Source organism: Spinacia oleracea, chromosome 6, assembly GCF_020520425.1.
Source record: "Spinacia oleracea cultivar Varoflay chromosome 6, BTI_SOV_V1, whole genome shotgun sequence".
Lineage (NCBI taxonomy): Eukaryota > Viridiplantae > Streptophyta > Magnoliopsida > Caryophyllales > Amaranthaceae > Spinacia > Spinacia oleracea.
In genome coordinates this window covers 93,610,179-93,630,879 of record NC_079492.1, presented here as the reverse complement: position 1 = coordinate 93,630,879, position 20,701 = coordinate 93,610,179, and the positions used below count along the sequence as shown (strand labels likewise).

Genomic DNA, 20,701 nt, shown 5'->3' with positions numbered 1-20,701 from the left:
CAAACCGTGTTGGAAGCTCCAGGAACTGAAGTCAACCATCCAACCGCCTATAAAATTTATACTTCCTCCGTCCCACATTACTTGATATATTTTTCTTATTCGTCCGTCCCAAATTACTTGTTACACTTCTAAGGTAGGAATGACCCCACACATATTATATTGTCTTTCTCTTCCCACTAAAAAAAAAAGTTTGGTCCCCACTCTCTTTCTTATTCAATTAAAAAAAATACCCCACTAACTCCTATCATATCTACTTTTTCAATAAAATAACAATTGATAATCAAATAACCACTTATCACCTTAAACTTTGTACAAATGTAAGTGTAACGAGTAACGTGGGACGGGGGAGTATATTGAGGAATAAAAACCATGACTGCATTGAGGAATCTGAAGAAGATAACCATGATTGCTTGAGAATCTGAAGAAGATAACAAGTCCTTCGGACGACAATGAACTTCGGAGGGGTGGAGGATGGTGGAGAACTCCAGAGTTTGTGGAGGTGAATTGCTAACAGAGGAATGAGGATACCTTGCTCCAAACAACGAACCCAAGAATCGCAACCAAATCACCGACCAACCCCCGATCAAAATCCGGTCAATCGTTCAATCAAAACGCCAAAGAAAGAAACACGTCAAGAATCTATCACCAATTTGCAGATTCTTACAAATATAAAATTGCTCGAAAATCTTCAAGAAACACTAGAATTTGGGGGAAATTTTAAGAATAAAAAAATCATTTGATTCAAGGTTTGAAAGAAGATTTGTGAGTAAAATTAGAAGATAATTGGGAAAATTGAATCTCTAATTAATCGAATTCGAGCCCAATTTGAGAAAAAGTTGAAGCAAAAAATTTGATGAATTGGTAATTTAATTATAATAAAAAAAAATGGTTATTAATGGCGGAAAGAAAACGGGTAAAAGATGAAAGCTTGAAGGTGATGTTGGCGCTCAACCAAATTATCCCGCTTAACAAGAGTGTTACGGCGCAATAGAGTGAAAAAAAAAATACCGCCCAAAATCTCTATTTTAGTTTTGGTTTCCCCTTCTTTTTTAAATGGGATTTGTGAGGTGTCTAAGTATGAGTGGTGGTGTACAAGATGCCCTTGTACACCATGTGTACTCCTAACCTTTTCGGTATATGTTGGGTCTTGTAAGGAATGTTTCATTTATGTGACACATGTATACCTGTGAGAGGTTCTAACGTGGCCTCATGTCCAAGTCAGTAGGAGGATGGACCAGACATGTGGCCTTCAGCCAGCTGTATAATTATAACTAACTTTTGAGCCCGTTCAATGAACGGACAATTATATAATGGTTGGTAAGCTGTCTTTTAAAGTGCTAATTTTATCGAGGGCTTGCGTTTTTAGTGGGAATAGATAATTCATATAGAGGTGAAAGTTGAAAAAAAATTGATGGTGAATTAATTTGAGTATTACAGAGGGAGATGGAGTAACCGAGTGGAAGCGATTGAATGAATATATGAATTAAATTGTGAATTGATGTTTAATGAGGAAGATGAAGTAAAATAGGTGTTAAAGTTGTAAAATATATATATTTTTTTTGATAAACAACTTAATTCATTGATAAAAAGTCATACGACATCTACATAAAGATATAAATCTAACAAATACATAACAATCGAATCAAATAAAAACTTCTTTTCACCATAGCTACGATCGTAGTATATCAAACATTCTGTATACCCTCTTTTATATCGCTGTGATTTACAGCCTTCATTGACGAGGGGGTCTATAGATCTGTTGTAGCCGTGAAAAATATGATTTCCGTCTGATTGTAGTCGAAAGATTGACGTATTCTTCGATCCCGCATAAATGTTTACCAAAGAAACAACCTGAACTAAACTAAACACACAAAACATAACTAAAAACAAACCCACCATAGGGGTACTTACTACATCGAAACAATCAAACCCACCATAGGGGTACTTATTGAGATCTAACGCAAAAACACAACGGAATTGAAAGAGAAGGGGCGGAAATAACCAAATTTCCGAAGAAAATTGGCTATTTTCGCCCTAGAATACCCTAATTTTTGTAAACCCTAAAAAGAGAGAGAAAAGAGGGAGAGGGGAGAAGCGGCTAAAAGTTGTAAAATATTTCTTATTACAAACAAAATGAAAAATTGAAAAAATAAATAAATTTATGTATAAAAGATATATGAGGGTGACACGTGTCAACTAATCATATATGATAGGGTGATACGTGTCAACTAATCATATTTAGTAGGGTGACATGTGTCAACTAATCATATATAATTATCGTTTTTAAATACTAGGTATTGAGGTATTGATTAGTCGACGGTGGATGTGCCATTTTGGTAATATCACAAAATATCAGAGATGAAACCAAGTTGGGACACAACAAAATATCAGCCACCATTTTCATTTGTCAGTTGTCACCATCTTCGCAACTTGAAAAGACAAATTTCCGTGGAGCCTGTCACAAAACTTTCCAAGGGTGACATTGCACATAAGCACTTAGATACTGCCATATTGGGATGGATGGCTCAAACTTCAAAGGGTGCATTTCGGAATTAAGAGATACAAAGTAGTTCTAAACACCCGGATAGTGGGATGGATGGCTTAATGGCTAAAGAGACCCAAACTAGTTCCTAACTTTACCCAAAGTACTATTATTAAACACCGAATTTTTAATGTATTCTAAATCTACTAAGAAGGTCCGAATTTCCATTGGTGCAAGTTCCACCACCAACTCCACAGGATCAACAAGACCTCCTCTCATCACCTTTGTTTCTTCTTCTGATGAATCTTCTACTTTCCATACTAACTTCTTCTTCTCCATCTCAGCTCTTTCTTGATTAGCAGATAGACTCGTCTCTATTACCTTATTGATCTAGCAAAACAAACATCAATAACCCAAGAATTATTTATGCTTGCATCAAGACAAAGTAATCTGATGCTACAACTCAGATTCCTTACATTCTTGTTTGGGAAGAGTTTCTTGAGCTCTACATGTGTCATCACTGATAAGTCTTTGTCTTCTCCAGTCTTTGCATACAATAGTTACCCAAAAAGTGCACAGTTTAGCCAAAATACACAAGTAGAACTAAATTCAAAAAAGATGAGTACGCCAAAGCGAAAAGAACAAGCAACAGAAAGGAAGCCACAAATATAGATTGGCAAATCTACTGTTTAATACTGACATCCATCCAATTAATCAGCTTTTTCCTGAAAGATTAAACTTGTTCACAAATAGGTACAAATGATATCAACGACAACTAACACAAACAAACTTTAGTCACGATCTTACTAAATTTTTCTTCCACCTCCTCCAATTCCTGAATCCTGATCGACGGTGTGCTAACTATATTTGACACAAAGTAAACCAGTGTAATGTTACAAAGGCATTCATACTAGCAATTCCTTTTTACTACTCCCTCCGTCCCGGAATACTCGACCCGGTTTGACCGGCACAGAGTTTAAGGGACTTGAATTGACTTATTTAATTTAATAGGTAGTAGTTGATAGTGGGGTATTATTTTAATGTAGTTAGTGGGAGGTGGGTTAAGAGGTGGGGTTGAGGGAGAGTAGGGGTTGAATTTTTAATTATTTTTTGTATGGAGTAGGGGGTAGGTGGGTTAATAGGGGTGGAGTGAGAAATAATATAATATTGTTAGAATATTTCCATTTTTAGAAACAGGTCAAGTATTAAGGGACGGCCCGATAAGGAAAACAGGTCAAGTATTCCGGGACGGAGGGAGTATTTCAGTAGCTCAGGCGTTACGTTTGTTTTGAACTATTCATAGGTGGAATTTGTTATTAACAATTCAGAGATTCATGGAGATGGAACGCCAGGAAGTATCTGCTATCTTCTCCATAGTGGCAGGGAGTCTATTCTCATGGGTGTAAAAGGGAAGGCGCCGAAGGGTAGTTCAAATTTAAGAGGGCTTTGGACATGCCTTAGGGTGTCCCCACTCCCCAAGACAGGGCTTGGGCAGAATTCATTATTATAATCCAAATAAATCAGAGGGACATTGATTTAATGATACTCATGACCAACTACAGTGAAACCATCTCTACATCCACTATTATGAAAGGCAGCCCAGACAATGGGTGCACCACAAACCCAGGTCTCAGGAGATGCTTCAATGTACCACCTCAGTAAGGAGGAGCACACTAGAGCTATCAAATCGGGTCATCGGATCGGTTTCGAGTCGGTTAATATGTAGTATGATTTAGTCCAAATACAAAATACGAGGATTAATCGCAATGCAATACGTTTTGAGGTATTTTGAAACACAATTTTTGATAACATAATACGAAATATTACGGAATATGATACTTTATTTAGGACAAATTGTTTTTTTACCACCTAAAAAAATCGAAAAATTCTTTTTACCACCTAAAATAAAAATATTGTATTTTACTACCTAAACAAAAAATAGTTGTTTTTTACCACCTAAAAACGAAAAAGTTGAAGAAACGGTTATGTGGGGCAACTACTCATGTGAGTTGCTTCGACTTGAACGTCATCCTTATCAACAATTAGTATATCAACTCTTAATAACGTACGATTTACCTCTTACGATCATTTGGCTTCATCTAGATGACAGTCGTTGCTGAAGATCATCAGCAATGTCTGCCTTCAGTTCTCACCATAATAATAAAATGACCTCTCACTCTCCAAGGCCCTATTAAGAGACCCATTCTCCTCAGGCTCCTTAAAAAGTCCGAGCTCAGGCTCCCTTGCAATCTGACACAAATTATGCAACACACAGCAGGCCACAATGGTTTGAAGAGCATGATGGAGACCTACATTAAGATCCTGCAAAATTCTCCATCTCCCTTTGAGAAGTCCTATGGCCTCCACTGAGGCTAAACTGGCCTTCAGAGCAGCATTGAATGTATTCTGAGCAGGGATGCCTCTACCAGTACCAGAGAAAGGGGTCAGGAGGAACGATAGCAACGGGAAACACCAATCACATGAGTAGTTGCCCCACATAACGGTTTCTTTAATTTTTCCGATTTTAGGTGGTAAAAAGCAACTTTTATCTTTTTTAGGTGGTAAAATACAAGTTTTTTTTAGCTGGTAAAAAACAAATTTTCAATTTTTTTTGGTGGTAAAAAACGATTTGTCCCTTCATTTATATTGGAAAAAAAAGTACATAATTTTAAGACGTTTTCCTAAGCACACTTATTCAATTATGAGAAAAAGTATCTAGCTGTCAACCTTTATTTTCCTAAGTACTCGTCCAATTATTCAATGAACTTCCAATTGAGTTTGGATCGGGTGTATGTCGGATTCGGGTACAATTTGACCGGTTTACTTCGGGTACAGGTCATATCCGAATTGGCTAAGTCTTGGATTCAGATCAAGTATGGATCGGTAGGTCAAGTTCGGATAAGACGTACCTCGGATTCGGATCAATTATGGATTGGGTTTGCGGTTCAAGTTTAGATCGACTTACGTTTGTACTCTTGTGTTTTATTGGTCGAGTGACTCTCGAGTTCACGATAACATTCAGATCACATATTATTCTAAGGTTTCATGCCAAATAAAGATTTTTTAAACTTCAAATTACTCCCTCCGTATTTAATTAAAAGATACACTTTGACCGGCATGTCGTTTTAGGAGAGTGAGTTGAATTTATTAAAATAAGATGAAAGTGGGATAGTGGGTGAATTATTTATTGTAGTAAAAAGATGATGTGAGTAAGTGTGGGGATTACAAGGAGAGAAATATTAATATAATTGGTAGTGGAAACCATGACATGCCAAAAGAGGAAGGTGTATCTTTTAATTAAATAAGACGGATTATAGAAAATGTATGTTTTAATTAAATACGAAGGGAGTATTTTGTCTCCAAATTATTTAATATAAATAGAACATAGAATAAATTATCATACATCGAGTTGAATATATAGCATCAATAGTATCAATAGTTCAATTCGGTTAACTTGAGTTAGATTAATGACGAGTAAATTGAATAGGATCCGGGTTAAATCGGGTATTTCTTTTTATCGTGTGTGGCTATCGTTAATCGGGTTAGCTTAAGTCAGGTTATTTTCGGATATCAAATTAATCGGGTCGGATAGAAAATAATTCGGTTGAATTAGGATTTGGATAGACGCGCGTCGGGTTTTATTGGGTTGGGTTGATTGCGGTTGTTCTAGGGTAAAATCGGTTTTTGGATTGCTATTGGGTCGGATGCGAGTTCGGTTCGGTTCAGTTTGGTTAAAAGTTACCGGAACTGGTTGCTAGCGGTTCGTGTTAGGGTCTTAAATGCACGGGTTAAATCAGATTTAGAATCAACAACGGACCGGTTCAGGTCGATTTTGATCTCACTATTTCTCGGATATATTCGGTTCGGATGTCAGGTTGGTTTTCCGGGTCGGGTCACTTTTTGACCGCCCTAGGCACCATACTGCCATTCAAATCAACAAATTACAAACCTTTGTATCAACATATAATGCTAAAAAAATATCCATGAGAAGATCAGGAGATAAGTTTGAAACCTCATAAAGATGGGCCAACCGAAGAAGTACTTTCCCATTGTCAAGCTCCTGAATGATAAAAAAGAAAGAAAGTACAGGCCAGTCAATTACTCGAGATTGATGAAACATCTTTTTTAAGACGGTCCTGATTTCCACTTGCCTGAAGAGTGATTATAGCAACATTGTCAGGTAGACTGTATGAAGAAGCAAATCCTGAGAAAGTTGGCACATGTGAGCTCATCCAATCATCCCCATCCTGCAAAAAAGAAAATGGATACATTGATATAATGGGAAAACGACTTAAGTAGATTCAAGTACTTTATATCCTTCATTGTTTCTTTACCTGTTCTGCAAAAGCCAAGATGAGTGGAGAGTAAATCTCCTGACCAACACTTCGACGCCATTTTGCCCCCTCTCCAATGGGATCAATTCTGATAAAATATTTTCCTTTAATCTGCAGAATGCAATTGAACAAATTGAGAATGGAAGCTGAGGGAGAATAAGGTGTGTAAGCTGAAGACGGTGCACAGTGGATTTACTCCTATATAATGATTCTCAGATGATGATCAGTATATGACCTAATTCTGGAAAATGCCATGCACATTAGTCGTGGCATCCAAGTAGAGGTGGCAATCGGCCGTTCAGACCCTATGGGTCGTTTGGGTCGGGTCATTTAAATAGGTTCAGTTTTGTATTCAGGTTGGGTTCAGATTGATCCCAGTCTATGGTATCTCGTTCGGTTTATCATTGAAAATTTCTGTTCAGGCTTGATTTTGAATATATACTAGTTCATTTTAAATGACGTTTTAGCCTTTACTCTTTAGCACATGAATTAAGGGTCCATTTATAAGGGTTATTTTTCCTCTTCTATTACCATTTATTTATTCCTTACCAAATATATTCAACCTTTTCAATTTACTGTTAATTACATCCTTTTCATAGGGTGGGAGGTTGGATTATTATTCGCATTTTTCCATTTCACGGGGATATAAAATTTCCTATGAAAATCCAGCTAAAGTTTCTCTTTGTAATTAAATGATTCTTAAATATCAAATAGTTAGCAACAACTATACATCTGCATTTAGAAGCTATGTTTATTAAAAAAAAAATATTGTTTATGTTTTTTCCTCAATTTTCTCCACTTCAATTCAACTTTCGAACCGTTCCAGTATTCTCATCTTTAATGCTCTGAGTAACAAAAATAATTGAGAAATAAGATCAGATAAATGTTTAGGAAGATTAACATTCGGATAATTGTTGTTCTGGTGTACTTCAGGTCGGGTCAAACAGGTGTTTGCCTCGGGTATGGTATGCGTTCATGGCAACTTCCGGCTAGGATCAGTTTATTTGGGATTCTAATTTTACGGAACTTTTCTTCCATGTTGGCATAGAAAAGGTCGTAGTGATATTATATGGTTCACAGAAATAATACAGGACATCTATTCTACAGCACATACGTGCATATGGTGCAGTGCATGTGTAACTATGAAGAAGGGCACTTCATTGCTGAGAAGCATACCACTAGGCCTTTACAGTCATCAAAAGCACAAACTGTTTCATTGAGCACCTCACCGACACCTCTGGAATCATCATGAAGCAGCCTCCTATCAACCAAGAACTTGTTACAAGGAAATTCAACCACTTCCTACACTTAATGGGCACACGAGAGTGATGAGACCAAACTACTTAACATTAGGTAATTTTAAACATACCGATGTAGCATTAGCTCTATCTGACCGTCCATTATGCTGGAACCTCCAATTGCACGGTCAACAAGCACGGAAAGTTCCTTTTTGCCATCTTCCACATATACTCCTACATTTATCTGGTCAAAGAACAATAAAGTACCAATTAGGAATTTACAACAGTCTTGCTCACTTCCACAAAATGTCCTAATATGTCCTACACATCAATTAAATGGCCCACTTCCAAGACTACAGAGGGAGCACAAATGCCTCACAATAGTCACAAACATCCAATATGATAGGAAGAAAAAAGCCTGCCATTCGCACATCCAGATAGAGTCTACTCTAACATGAACAAACTAAGCACATACAAATAGAATAACCAAGATATGACATAACCAACAAAAAAATTTAGGGAAGAAACACTGGGGAATTTAAAGAACTTGTTGCAACGAACACCACGCTCTGAACAAATTCTGTAAGTATGATAAAACAATACCGGGTAATAGTTTCCTGCAATTGCTTGGCTGACTTCAAGGTCCCAATCTGCTCTGTGATCACGAATCTGGAAAAAAATTATGTCGGTCTTTAGACTCAAGCCGATTTAAGGTTTCCACCGCTGAAAATTTGAAGAAAAGAAAAAATTGTACTAGATCCTTGGAAAGGATACACACAATTAAATCAGTTTTAAGAAATATGAGTACTTCATAAGAAGTGTGAAGTTAATGGTGAAATGATGGTAACAAACGAATCATTACCTTTTACATCATTACTTGATTTGGACGTAGATTTGAAACACAATTGAAATCAAGAACAATATGAGGAAACATTAAGACATTAAGTATAACTTTGATAAGTATTAACTCACCCTTTTTATGAAATCACGACCATTAGAATCAGTGTAGAAAGTTCCATTCGTATTCATAGTCGTTTTGATCTGGGTGACAATTTCTTTCCCAGCTCCATCATCAATGGGTATGGGTCCAATCTAAACAAACAGGCAACAAGTAAGAGCTTGAGGATCAATATTAAGTGCCAATAGTAATTAGTTTATATGTAGAAACTAACCGTGAACTCTATTTCAGCATGTTCTTTTCCCTTGTATACCCTAGTTATCTGCATAAGGAAGCAACAATTTCTTATGGCATAAATTTCCAGTTAGTAACAAAAGCACAACTTTGTAAACTACGGGAGCAGATCATCTTTAACTAATGGATATAAGTACAATGGTTCTCAATATTCTCTTTTTCTTCTTCTACTCTTCCCTGAATGATTTCCAAGCTTTGCAGCATAACTATAAAGCACCATCTTAACAGAATAAATCGTATGAACATAAAAACTTGCAAACAGATTAAGCATGAAGATAAAGTGGTCAATTTCTAAACAAAACACCATTAATCATGCATGCTAACTTATATTACTAAGTTAACATGATGCTCAAAACTAAACATCAGGAAAGGTGAAAAATATCCATAAGACCAACCGTTACAACAGCACCTTGGCAAGAAAATTTATCCGTTTTCTACTTCGAAATATAATGGAATAAAGCCTATTAACTTAAAACAATATTCAAAAGAAAACATCAGTTATAATCAGTGAGAATAAATTTTCAATCAGTAAAAATCAGTTCAATTAGTGATAATCAATAAAGATAAGTTCAATTCAATAAGAAATAGCTGAACAAAACAGAGCCTAAATCAAACTTCATATATGGAACTCAAAAAGGAAAAAAAAATGTATTTGTTGCCCTCCACTTGATGCCTTTCCGATAGGAGGTCTAGCAAAATTTCCAAGGTGAGTTTGTATCATAATTACCTTATTTGCTAGTATGACTGGGTACAGGTTCTCAATTCCGCTACCTAGAATTTCAAATTAGGCCAAAACTGTACCATTCTCATAATCTCATGTTATAATTTGCCTTTTACGTTCGCAGTTTGTGGGGGAATTAGTTTACACTAGTCTGTATCCTTTAGAACCCTACATCCCATAGTAGGTGAGCATGTGCTATCTTGTTGAAGTCAGATTAGACAACATTGTGCTGTAATACGGTAAGTTATTGGAGGGAAATGACATTAAATCAATCATTGCAGGCTTAGGTTACCATGTTTGTATTTTCTATTAATTAAGTTGAGAATATCAAATTTTCTCTCAACATTAAATTTCTATAATACATTGTTCAAATATGAAGAGTACCTGATGTATCCATGAAGTAGGATGTTGATGAACCTCATCAAGTAGTGGGCCTTTCATTACAGTCAATGAATCCTGGAACAAGTGGACAGTACTTGTGATCACCAGTTAACTAAAGGCTTTTGAATTATTAAAATTGCACATTGTCGCAACAGTAAATCTAGTAAGCATAATGTTAGAAGAATAAATAAATACCTTTCCTTCACTTTTAATGGAGAAACTGCCATTTGACCGGAAAACATAAGCACCAGATGCCTTCAAAAAAGAAAAAAACAGTAAGCAACCACAACTACAGAAGCTCTTCACACACTCAGCTCAACTTCAAACAAAGTGAACCAACGGAAAAGAACCATGAAAAAGAGAAATGAGATAACTTATACAGAAACAATATGGTTACCTGAGGATCCTCATCAGTTCCACTGAATCCAGTGTAATAACTATAGGACTGTTCGACAACTGCACTAACCTTCACCAGTAACGGTACAGCAAACCATTATTAAAATTTGGTGCCTTTTTACTCTAGACATCTCTTTTGTATAACCAACAGAGCCTGATTAGTCATAATTCATAAACAATACTATAACAACAAATATTCATGTGAAAATCTTCAACCATTTAAACCAACTAGGCACACATATTTTCTGAAACTTATCAAACATGTTGCTACATGAACATTCTCATCATTGAAGCGGTGTTCTGTAAGATTTAGTAATTTTCAAATTGCAAAATATGTCAACTACTTCCTCCATTCTTTATTAAATGACACAATTTTTTTGTCACGTTTGCCAATGCAATATTTCAACCATTAATACCTTTTATTATCAATGGTTAAAAATTATAAAAGTTTGATATTATAAATCTATAGGATGAGACGATTATAACAAGACCCCACATGACTATATTTTTTGTTAAGTATAAATCACAATTGATGGTCAAAGTATATTATATGAATAGTGCCAAAAGTACAATTGTGTCATTTAAAAAAGAATGGAGGAAGTATATCGGTATATCCCGTAAACTAACCCAAGAGAAAATTTTGTAGATTTTCAGCATATACAATTCGAGTATAACAAATTGACATAAGTTTCTCATCATCATCATTATCATTACCCCATTGCCTCAAAGAGGCTCCTGGAAGAAGCGGGGTAAGGGGGAATCGGGTGTACGCAACCTTACCCCAATTACAGAGAGGTTGTTTCCAATTGACCTAAAAGCGATAATGGGACGACAAAGGGACGACCATCTTCTACTTCATGGAAAGGAAGCGAAGAGGTTTTAAGAGCCATTTTGATTTAGTCCATTACATCCCACAGCCAAAAGAACAAATGAATCTTTGGCTCCATCGGAAATGGACCATGACAAACGTTTCTCCTTGAACAAAAAAAAATTAGATCTGTGCAAGGAAATACAGTACTAAATTAACTAAAAAGGAACAGTGACTCTACTGCTTGAAATCATAAGGCCCCTGAAGCACAGGCTATGTTATTCAGTCTTTGGGTGTCGTATACGGATACTTAACTGAGAGTCTGATTCCACGCCTCAGAATTTAGACATGGGGATATTGTTCTTTATTTGGAAACGGGTACGGGGACATGCCATTTGAAATTTTATAGCGTTCTTTTAACGAGATTATTATAAATCTTAGCTGTTGAAAAGATATAGGAAGAGAGCAATCACCTCTCAATTGCTGTCTTAATATTAGATTTACTCCAAGTAAGTAGGCCATGCTCCTCTAAGCCTAACTTTACTGCTCACACATCCTCTTTCCAGTCTTAACTACAGTACAAAGCAATTTGAGTTCAAAGTATCCAATTGTAAGCTAAAGCTACAATACCCATACCCATGCTGTGTTGTGTTGACAGATATGACAAAGGTGTGCAGCCAAAATGCCAAGTCAATGAGAACAGATCTTATCGAAGTAACATAGAGGCATAGAGCACACATCTTTGACATTGATAGTATTGGAGATGTGATTTATTTAGAAGAAATTCAAAGTCTAGTCCAAAATCCAGTCCAGCCATTTGAAGTGAATTGGACTGGACTCAAATGGTTCATATTTGATTGGAACTCATTTTAAAAGTTATTGTTTACGGACTGGGTATAGACGTAACCTTTTGGATTACAAATTTCCAAAGCTAGTATCAAACATTTAAAAGCAAATGTAAATGTTAAAGCCCATATTTAAATTTAAATTTAGGTCCAAAAACTTTATGAAGGCGGGAGTTTTAGATCTAAACTTTCATCAATGTTAATTAGAATTGGGTGTTAATTCTACAACTACATATAAAAGAGAATTAGAAGTTTGGAGCTAAAGGGTAAATGAATAGTGGTGACTTTTGAAAAAATGACACATATGTCCCACTTTGCTTTTTCCTTTTTCCATCTTTTAATATTATCATGATATATGTTGTAAGTTGTAACACTAACCTTTGAAAAAAAATGTATATATATGTTGTAATACTATGTGATTGCCACGTGACCAAAAACATGGTCTACACTATCAAATTACGTCGACGTTCCAAAATTAATTCTCACTCCCTAACTTTTTTTTACAGGTTCTTATTTAAAGATTATGTAAAATAAATATAAAATTATCGTACGACGTAGTAAATATAGCTCAAAATGTTTAAAAGTTAACACGATAATGTAAAAGTTGTTTATTTGTTAGGGATCAATTTTGTCAACTTTATTTAAAACTAGATTTTAGCCCCTGCGATGCACGTATTCTATTAAATTGTTAAATTCAAATAAAACTCTTATATATATATATATCAACTGCTATAATTTACATATTATATTAGATTATCCCTTTATAATCACTAATAATGTATAAAGGTAATTATGTAATCCTTTAAACATATATCCTTTTTTCATAAAACAAAAGTAATCAAACTACAAAAAGTTACCCAAAATTGGATACAAGTTACTCCGATATACAATAAATTTTCGGATGTATGCAAAACTTTTGAACTTTTTTGACTTTCTGGTTTTCAATTTTTTACCTTACCTAGCTATGTACTTATGTGTGATAAAAGCATGGTTTTAATTGTTCATGGCCATAAATATTTTTTTGGTCTGAACAACAAACGTTTACATAGTTCTAAAAGGTGAACAATTGGATGAATATTCATCTAACTTATTCAACCAATCTACAATTGTTACGTGCACATAAATGAGACAAAAGTAACAACTTTTTTTCATGTACATTTTAAAAACTACAACTCAAAAAATAAAATAAAATAATATAAAGATTTATTTTTCAGACTCTACAAATAGATATCCATTATTATATATATTCGACAATATTTATTTGAATAGGAAAAAGACAAGAAAAATATGAAAGAAATTTAATTTTTAAGTTCATTATTGATGAACAGTAGCATTTTGCCTAATAGTTTACTCCATAACTAAATTCCTTTCGATCTTTATACCCTCCATTTCTTTTACTTTATCCCACTTGTTGTTTTTGTTCGTCCTGAAAAGATTGTTCCATTACAATAAATGCTCACGAGAACTACAACTTTATTATCAAGTAACATCCATTTGGTCCTTATCAGTTTTATCTCTTATCAATTTCATTCAACCAACTCTTAATAAAGCACTTTTGATGCAAGGGTAAACAACAAGGGGCGAAGGGAGTAATTTTTTTTCCTCATTTCCTATTGCAACTAGGTTACGTATGAATTTTTTATACCTTTTCTCAAAAGATTTTTTCCTTAATATAGGAAAGTTTTGTTTTAATTTTACAACAAAGGTTAAGAAATAATAAATAATAAATTGATTTTTTAGAGTTCCACCAATGGAAATTAGAATCTCAGATTAAGTCCCAAAACATAATATGACTCACCATCGGAGAAATAAAATCGTTTATGAAAGGCTATTGTACCTCAATTAGAGGCTCGTCAATTATTATGCTCTGATTGAGCTATTAATTATTCAACGGATATTTCATGAAATACCCCCGAGGTTTAAGTTAATTCACCAGGTACCCTCGTTGTTTCAGTAATCTACCAGGTACCCCTCAGGTTTCATTTTCTCGCATGACTTAACCCTGCCGTTAAGTGGCCGTTAGAAACTTTTTTTCACCAGGTACCCTCGTAATTTATTTCACCAGGTACCCCTGAGGTTTTTTAGATTTTCACCAGGTGCCCTTGTGCTTTATGGTAATTTCACCAGATACCCCTGCTCACCAACGGCTAGTTTTTTTAAAAAAAAAACTAGCCGTTGGTAAGCCTTCTCTATTTAAAGGGGGAGCCGCTACAACTCTTCACTACAAATTTCTGTTCTTCCCCTTAACCAACTCATATTTTCCCTAATTCCCAACTCACCTTCAAATGAGCTCATATTCTTAATCTCAATCTTCTTCTACAACGTATGAATCCTCATACGTTGTAGTTCCAAACAAAACATGCAACATATATGGGAAAAAATTTGCAATAAGAAGTTCTAAAACAATGAAAAATCCTCAAAGACTATATTACAAGTGTGACTTATGTGACAACTTCAAGTGGTGCAAGGGAAGCATTGAGCAACCACTGCCAATCAGAAACAATAGAGGTAGCACAAAGGAAGGAGAAATTGAAGAAAACAGAAGCTTGGATGAAGAAATTCATCAAATGAAGAAGAAACTCAAGCAACAAAAGAAATTAATGCATGGAACTATCAAAATTGACATTGTAATGTTTTTTATTCTAGTATTTGTAATGAGAAAGTGAATGATGACATTTCATCAATAATATGATATTTCATTTCCGAATTAAGTAGCTTTACAAAAGTGTGCCCCCGACACGCAAAAACTTTAAGTGTAGCTCTACAAAAACTTGCTCCCATTGGCAAAAGATATACATGATAAGTTTAGCAAAAAGTTATGCATAAATCACAAAATCAAGTACGCTTCCTTTTTCCCTTACTTGATGCATTACGTTGTTGCTGTGAACTGGAAGCACCTTGATCTCCCCCTTGCTGTGAACCAGTTGCACCAGAACCAGCTGGACCAGCAGAACCAAAAGCACCACCACCAGCAGCAGCAGCAGCAGCAACCTTCTTTTGCTTTGCAGTGGCCCCACCTCTGCATGTCCTTGCATTGTGTCCCACCTCCTTGCACTTACCACACCTCACAGTGCTATTTCTCTTTCCCCTTTTTGGATCATGTTTACCTCTTTTTCTCAGGTTAGGGGGTCTACCTGATACTCTCTTCATGGGTGGTGGGAGGATAATAGGAAGGTCAAAAGAAGGCCATTGGGTTGGGTCAAGCATGGGGTGTATGTGCTCTGAGTAAGTTAACTTGTATGCTTGCCCTTTGAAGTAGTGAGACACAAAATCAATAGCCTCAAGTCTTTGGTGGTAAATAACCCTAAGGCCATGTCTGCAAGGTATGCCAGATATTTGCCATACTCCACAACCACAAGTCCTTGCATCAAACTTAATAGGGTATTTGACAGCCCCCTCTTTCACTTCATATTCCCCTCCCCCAGCAACTGTTACAGAACAAAACCTGGTGAAACTAGCCGTTGGTGAGCAGGGGTATCTGGTGAAATTACCATAAAGCACAAGGGCACCTGGTGAAAATCTAAAAAACCTCAGGGGTACCTGGTGAAATAAATTACGAGGGTACCTGGTGAGAAAAAGTTTCTAACGGCCACTTAACGGCAGGGTTAAATCATGCGAGAAAATGAAACCTGAGGGGTACCTGGTAGATTACTGAAACAACGAGGGTACCTGGTGAATTAACTTAAACCTCGGGGGTATTTCATGAAATATCCGATTATTCAAAGAAAATGATATGAGAGGATAGAGTGAGGACCATATATGAGTGAAATTATTAAAATGTAAAGGCATACAAAATGTGAAATATAACTCATACTTTGTATTAAAATGTGACAGTGTATAGTAGTTGTAACTCAATAAAATACAAAAGGAGTATTATTTTTGGAAAAAAAATACATTACATAGGAGAATTGGGAAAAAAAAAATATTTCCTTTTATATTTTAACATAAATGCATAATTCATTAATCTGTCAAAATTTACTCCAATTGATTATTTAATAAGTTAAATTCATTTTGGAATAAATTCATCACACTTTTCTCATTTAGTGGAAAAGTATATAAAGTATTTTTATTGGTTGTTAAATTAATCACTCAAATTTCTTTTTAATAAGAATAAAATTATAACTTTAACCAAAAAGAAAAAATGTTAAATTTTGGATAAAAGCAAAAATATTATTAAAGAATGTAATTTTGATTGTTTAGTTAATAAAAATGATGAATCTTTACCGCGTTATTACTCTGTATGTAGTTGTTAAATATATCGTGTGAATTATACCAAACTTAAAGTTTAAAAAAGAACGGAGGGAGTAATTAAGTGCGTTGCACGGTTTCAATTTTTTTGCTATGTAATTAAGTGCTCATTAGTTTAAGGGTAATACTTCGGTTTTATTTTTATGCATCTCATAATTTTGCATTTCTGTGTATTGTTTTTAAAAATATACTAGCTTTGGAGCCCGTTCAAAGAACGGGCAATTATATAGTGTTTGTTAAACCGTTTTTTAAAGTGTTAATTTTATTGAGCACTTGTGATTTTAGTTAGAGTATATGATTTATATAGAGGTGATCAAATTTCTAAGTTGAAAAAATATAAAAATTATATGGTGAATTAATATTAATTAAGTGTTAAAGAGGGAGATGAAGTAGTAGAGGTTGAATATGAATTCAATGGTAAATTGATGTTGGATGAGGAAGATAAAGTGGAGGATGTGTTTAAGTTGTGAAATGCTTCGTATAACGAACAACAACATGAAAAATTGAAAAAAAAAATAAAAAAAATCCATGGATGAAAGAAGGAGGTGACACGTGTCATCTAACAAAAAAAAATTCATGGATGTAAGAAAGAGGTGACATGTGTCATCTAATCATGTATGGTTATCCTTTTTAAATACTAGGTATAGATTTATGGGAGTGAGTGTGTGGTATTAATTTTCCTTATTTCATTCCATACATGAGTTTTTATTTATACTTTCATGTAATAATATTTAATTATTACTCCCTCCGTCTAATACCATTTAATTAAAAGCACCTTGTTTTTATAAATTGTAATTTGATTAAAAAAATTTTTACTCCCTCCGTATTTTAAAAAGAGATACACTTTGATCGGCACATAGTTTTAGGAGAGTGAGTTGAATTTATTAAAATAAGATGAGAGTGAGGTAGTGGGTGAATTATTTATTATAGTAAAAAGATGATGTGAGTACGTGTGAGAACCAACAAAAAGAGAGAAATATTTATATAATTGAAAGTGAGACCAAAACATGTCAAAAAAGGAAAGTGTATATATTTTTAAAATACGGCCATTTAAGGAAAGTGTATCTCTTTTTAAAATACAGAGGGAGTACTCCGTCTTTTTGTTCTTTACTTTTTTCTTTTTGGGTGTCCCAAAATGTTCTTTACATTTCCTTTTATATTATCACATAAATGCTTTAATATTCTATCAACATTTGTGTCAAAAATTATTTTATCCAATTAAATTCATTGGGTACTTAATCTCTCACACTTTCCATAGGACATTAAATCTTTTCCATTTAATTTTCCAACGTTAGATTTTTAATAAAAGCGAAAACATTAAAAAAAAAATGTAATTTGTCTTGTTTAAATAAAAAAAAACATAGAGAAATCTCAATGCACATTAATTAGTCGTTAAATCGTGCACAAAATACCAAACGTAATGAACATTTTGGGACGGAAGGAGTATTTACTTAAGTTAGTACTTTGTATTGTGTATAAGAGATAATTGAAGATGGGGTATGTAAAAGGTCAAGATTGCGGAAGAAAAAAAAAGGGGGAAGATTAGAGTAAGATGTATGTCAAGTTATTGGAAATGAGGTAAATGAAGGAGAAATATGAGAGAGAAGTTGTTTTATGTTTGACCAAAGGTCAAGAATACAGATGGTCTAAACAAAGTAGATATGATTGTATACATGAATAGTAATAATGTAAGTTAAGATCATCAACCTTACAATTACATCATATCCATATAATTAGACCGGGGGGGTAAGGAGGGGAGGGAGGAGGAAGGTAGGGGGAGTTGTCTTTCCTACGGAGTACAAGACTATGCATATAAAATAAGGTTACAAACACGAGAAAATATTTAATTAAACTAATCAAGATTTATTCTATATTATCGAAAAAACTCTTTTAAAATAAACTTATATACAATTATTTCATTAGATTACTATTTAATCTTTATTAGTAATACGAAGTATATGCTTGTTACTATTACATTCTTCTCTATATATACTTGATTTTTTTCTGCATCGGTACTTCATTAATGTTTAAGATTTACTTCAACAATACAATTGCTACATATATGAAATTGGCTTAATTTTTCCAAACTCAACTTTTTTTTTACTTGATATTATTTTTTTTAAGGTGAAAAAAAATACAGAGCCTAATATGGAAGAACTCAAGGAAAGAACATTATTGTGTATTTAACTTAAAGAAAAATAAGTTTTATTTCGTAAATAGTTCAAATTAATTAGGTTTATAAAATATAAAAAATAACCATGTCAAGTTTAGGAAAATGAGTTTACTTAACGAAAAAGGGGATCCCTAAATTCATTCTTAACTACTATAAGTTTCAATAAGTTTCCATATATTATTAAGTTCGAATAGATAAATTAAAGTATTTTTAAATATAATGATAAAATATAATTAACCTTAACCTTACAAAAAAACAAAACTTCAATCTGAGACAAGAAGTAATACAAGTTTTATTATTACCAACAATTTAGAAAAGATAAACTATAAACCACTCTAAAAACATGGAAAAAGAGTATTTAACACAAAAGAATAGAAGAAATACACATAGTATATTTTTCTTACAAAAATACCAAGTTGACTACCGCGTGCTACGCGGTTGTTCAACTAGTCTCATAAAAAAAGAAAAAAAAATTCCCTGTAGAACTCCCCTAATTAAGATATACAATAAAAAGAAGTTATTTGTCATTCATTTTTTATTTTAAAAAAAAAAAGTTGTCCTTTTAAGTATAATCTTTGCATCAATATCTAATGCACTATATTAAGTATTATTCTTGTGGTTAATAATAATATAGCCAAAATGAGATTTTAGACATTTTATTTACCATTCAATTTCAACCTAACACTTAATATTCTAGGATACTTTATTTCGATAGCAGTACATTACAGAAATATAAATGAGTGGGATAGAAGTATAACAGCCATAGTCCATACACTGATGCTCTCGTTTGCCGATAAAATTTATCACTCGAATTGTAGTTATAGTAGCCATGCAATGCAATGGATGATCTATATATTTCTAATGAATTTTTATAGTTGGTAAACTATTTTAATATTTTTAAGTTTTATATATTTTGAGTCATATGCTTGTTTAATACTTAAGCTTCTTTCTTTATCTTCCCAACTAGTTTTGATCCTCGATAACCAATTTTGGGCAGAATATGTAATGGTTGGTCATGTCTCTCTCCCACTAGTAGCCTAGATGTCTTTTAAGTTTTGAAAAGGATTTGATTCAAATTCGAGTCAAAGCGTTGGGAATTGGATTTGATCTGGACTTTGGAATGTCCAATCCTATTCATCAAATTTACACCCGCAAACATAGAATAGTTCTTTTGTTGCCAAAAGCTGATACAAATATAGTATGGATCACACTTTTCCTATTCACTAACTTCAGGGAGCTCAGTTTATTGGCTCATAAAATTCAAGAATAAGTTCCACAAACTTCTCAATATCACATAGATCAATAGGCTAGAACGCACGCCAAGAACTCCACTACAAAAACCATGCAAAATAGATAAAGACGCAGAAATTTTTGCTTGTGGTACACTGGATTGGACACTGAACATGCAAACCAAAAATGAACACCAAATTTGGGAAATCATAGTCTTCAACAACAACAACAACAACAAAGCCTTAGTCCCAAAATGATTTGGGGTCGGCTAACATGAATCGTCGTAGGAGATCGTCATTGTTACCAATCAAATCAGAAATGAGCAGCAAGTAAAAAGGAAAAAAAAAAAAGGAAGAGAAAGTGGAATTAAAGAAAGTAAGATAAGAGAAAATCATAGTGGAAATCATAGTCTTCATAGATACAAAAACACAACTTACTGAGTTTCTTCTATTAATATACTGAGCAAGTTTCCCTCCATCTACAGAATAAAGCAACTTCAAATTTCCTTCTCCAATTTCTACAGTGCTATTTACTTCTCCTTGCACGGTGAATGCTGATGACATTACTGACCTTGCACCTATATTAAACAGAAAATATATAGTTTTTGTCTTAGTCATACATTAAGCAACTGAATTGACATGGAGGCATATTAT

At 34.0% G+C, this 20,701-nt stretch overlaps 1 protein-coding gene across 3 annotated transcripts in view; it reads right to left on the bottom strand.

Moving 5' to 3' along the window:
- Positions 1 to 2,449: 2,449 nt before the first annotated feature.
- LOC110791205 (alpha-mannosidase At3g26720) overlaps positions 2,450 to 20,701 on the bottom strand; it is a 46,741-nt gene continuing 28,489 nt past the window's right edge. For all 3 annotated transcript variants that reach the window (XM_056833544.1, XM_056833545.1, XM_056833546.1), the window contains 14 exons: positions 20,486 to 20,625; positions 10,746 to 10,814; positions 10,544 to 10,603; positions 10,352 to 10,423; positions 9,227 to 9,274; positions 9,027 to 9,146; positions 8,658 to 8,723; positions 8,186 to 8,298; positions 7,993 to 8,077; positions 6,817 to 6,927; positions 6,634 to 6,729; positions 6,495 to 6,542; positions 2,959 to 3,027; positions 2,450 to 2,872 (listed from right to left, as the gene is read on the bottom strand). In XM_056833544.1, coding sequence (XP_056689522.1) covers positions 2,624 to 2,872; positions 2,959 to 3,027; positions 6,495 to 6,542; positions 6,634 to 6,729; positions 6,817 to 6,927; positions 7,993 to 8,077; positions 8,186 to 8,298; positions 8,658 to 8,723; positions 9,027 to 9,146; positions 9,227 to 9,274; positions 10,352 to 10,423; positions 10,544 to 10,603; positions 10,746 to 10,814; positions 20,486 to 20,625 — 1,346 coding nt within the window. In that variant the 3' untranslated portion in view covers positions 2,450 to 2,623. The remainder of the gene's footprint in view (positions 2,873 to 2,958; positions 3,028 to 6,494; positions 6,543 to 6,633; positions 6,730 to 6,816; positions 6,928 to 7,992; positions 8,078 to 8,185; positions 8,299 to 8,657; positions 8,724 to 9,026; positions 9,147 to 9,226; positions 9,275 to 10,351; positions 10,424 to 10,543; positions 10,604 to 10,745; positions 10,815 to 20,485; positions 20,626 to 20,701) is intronic.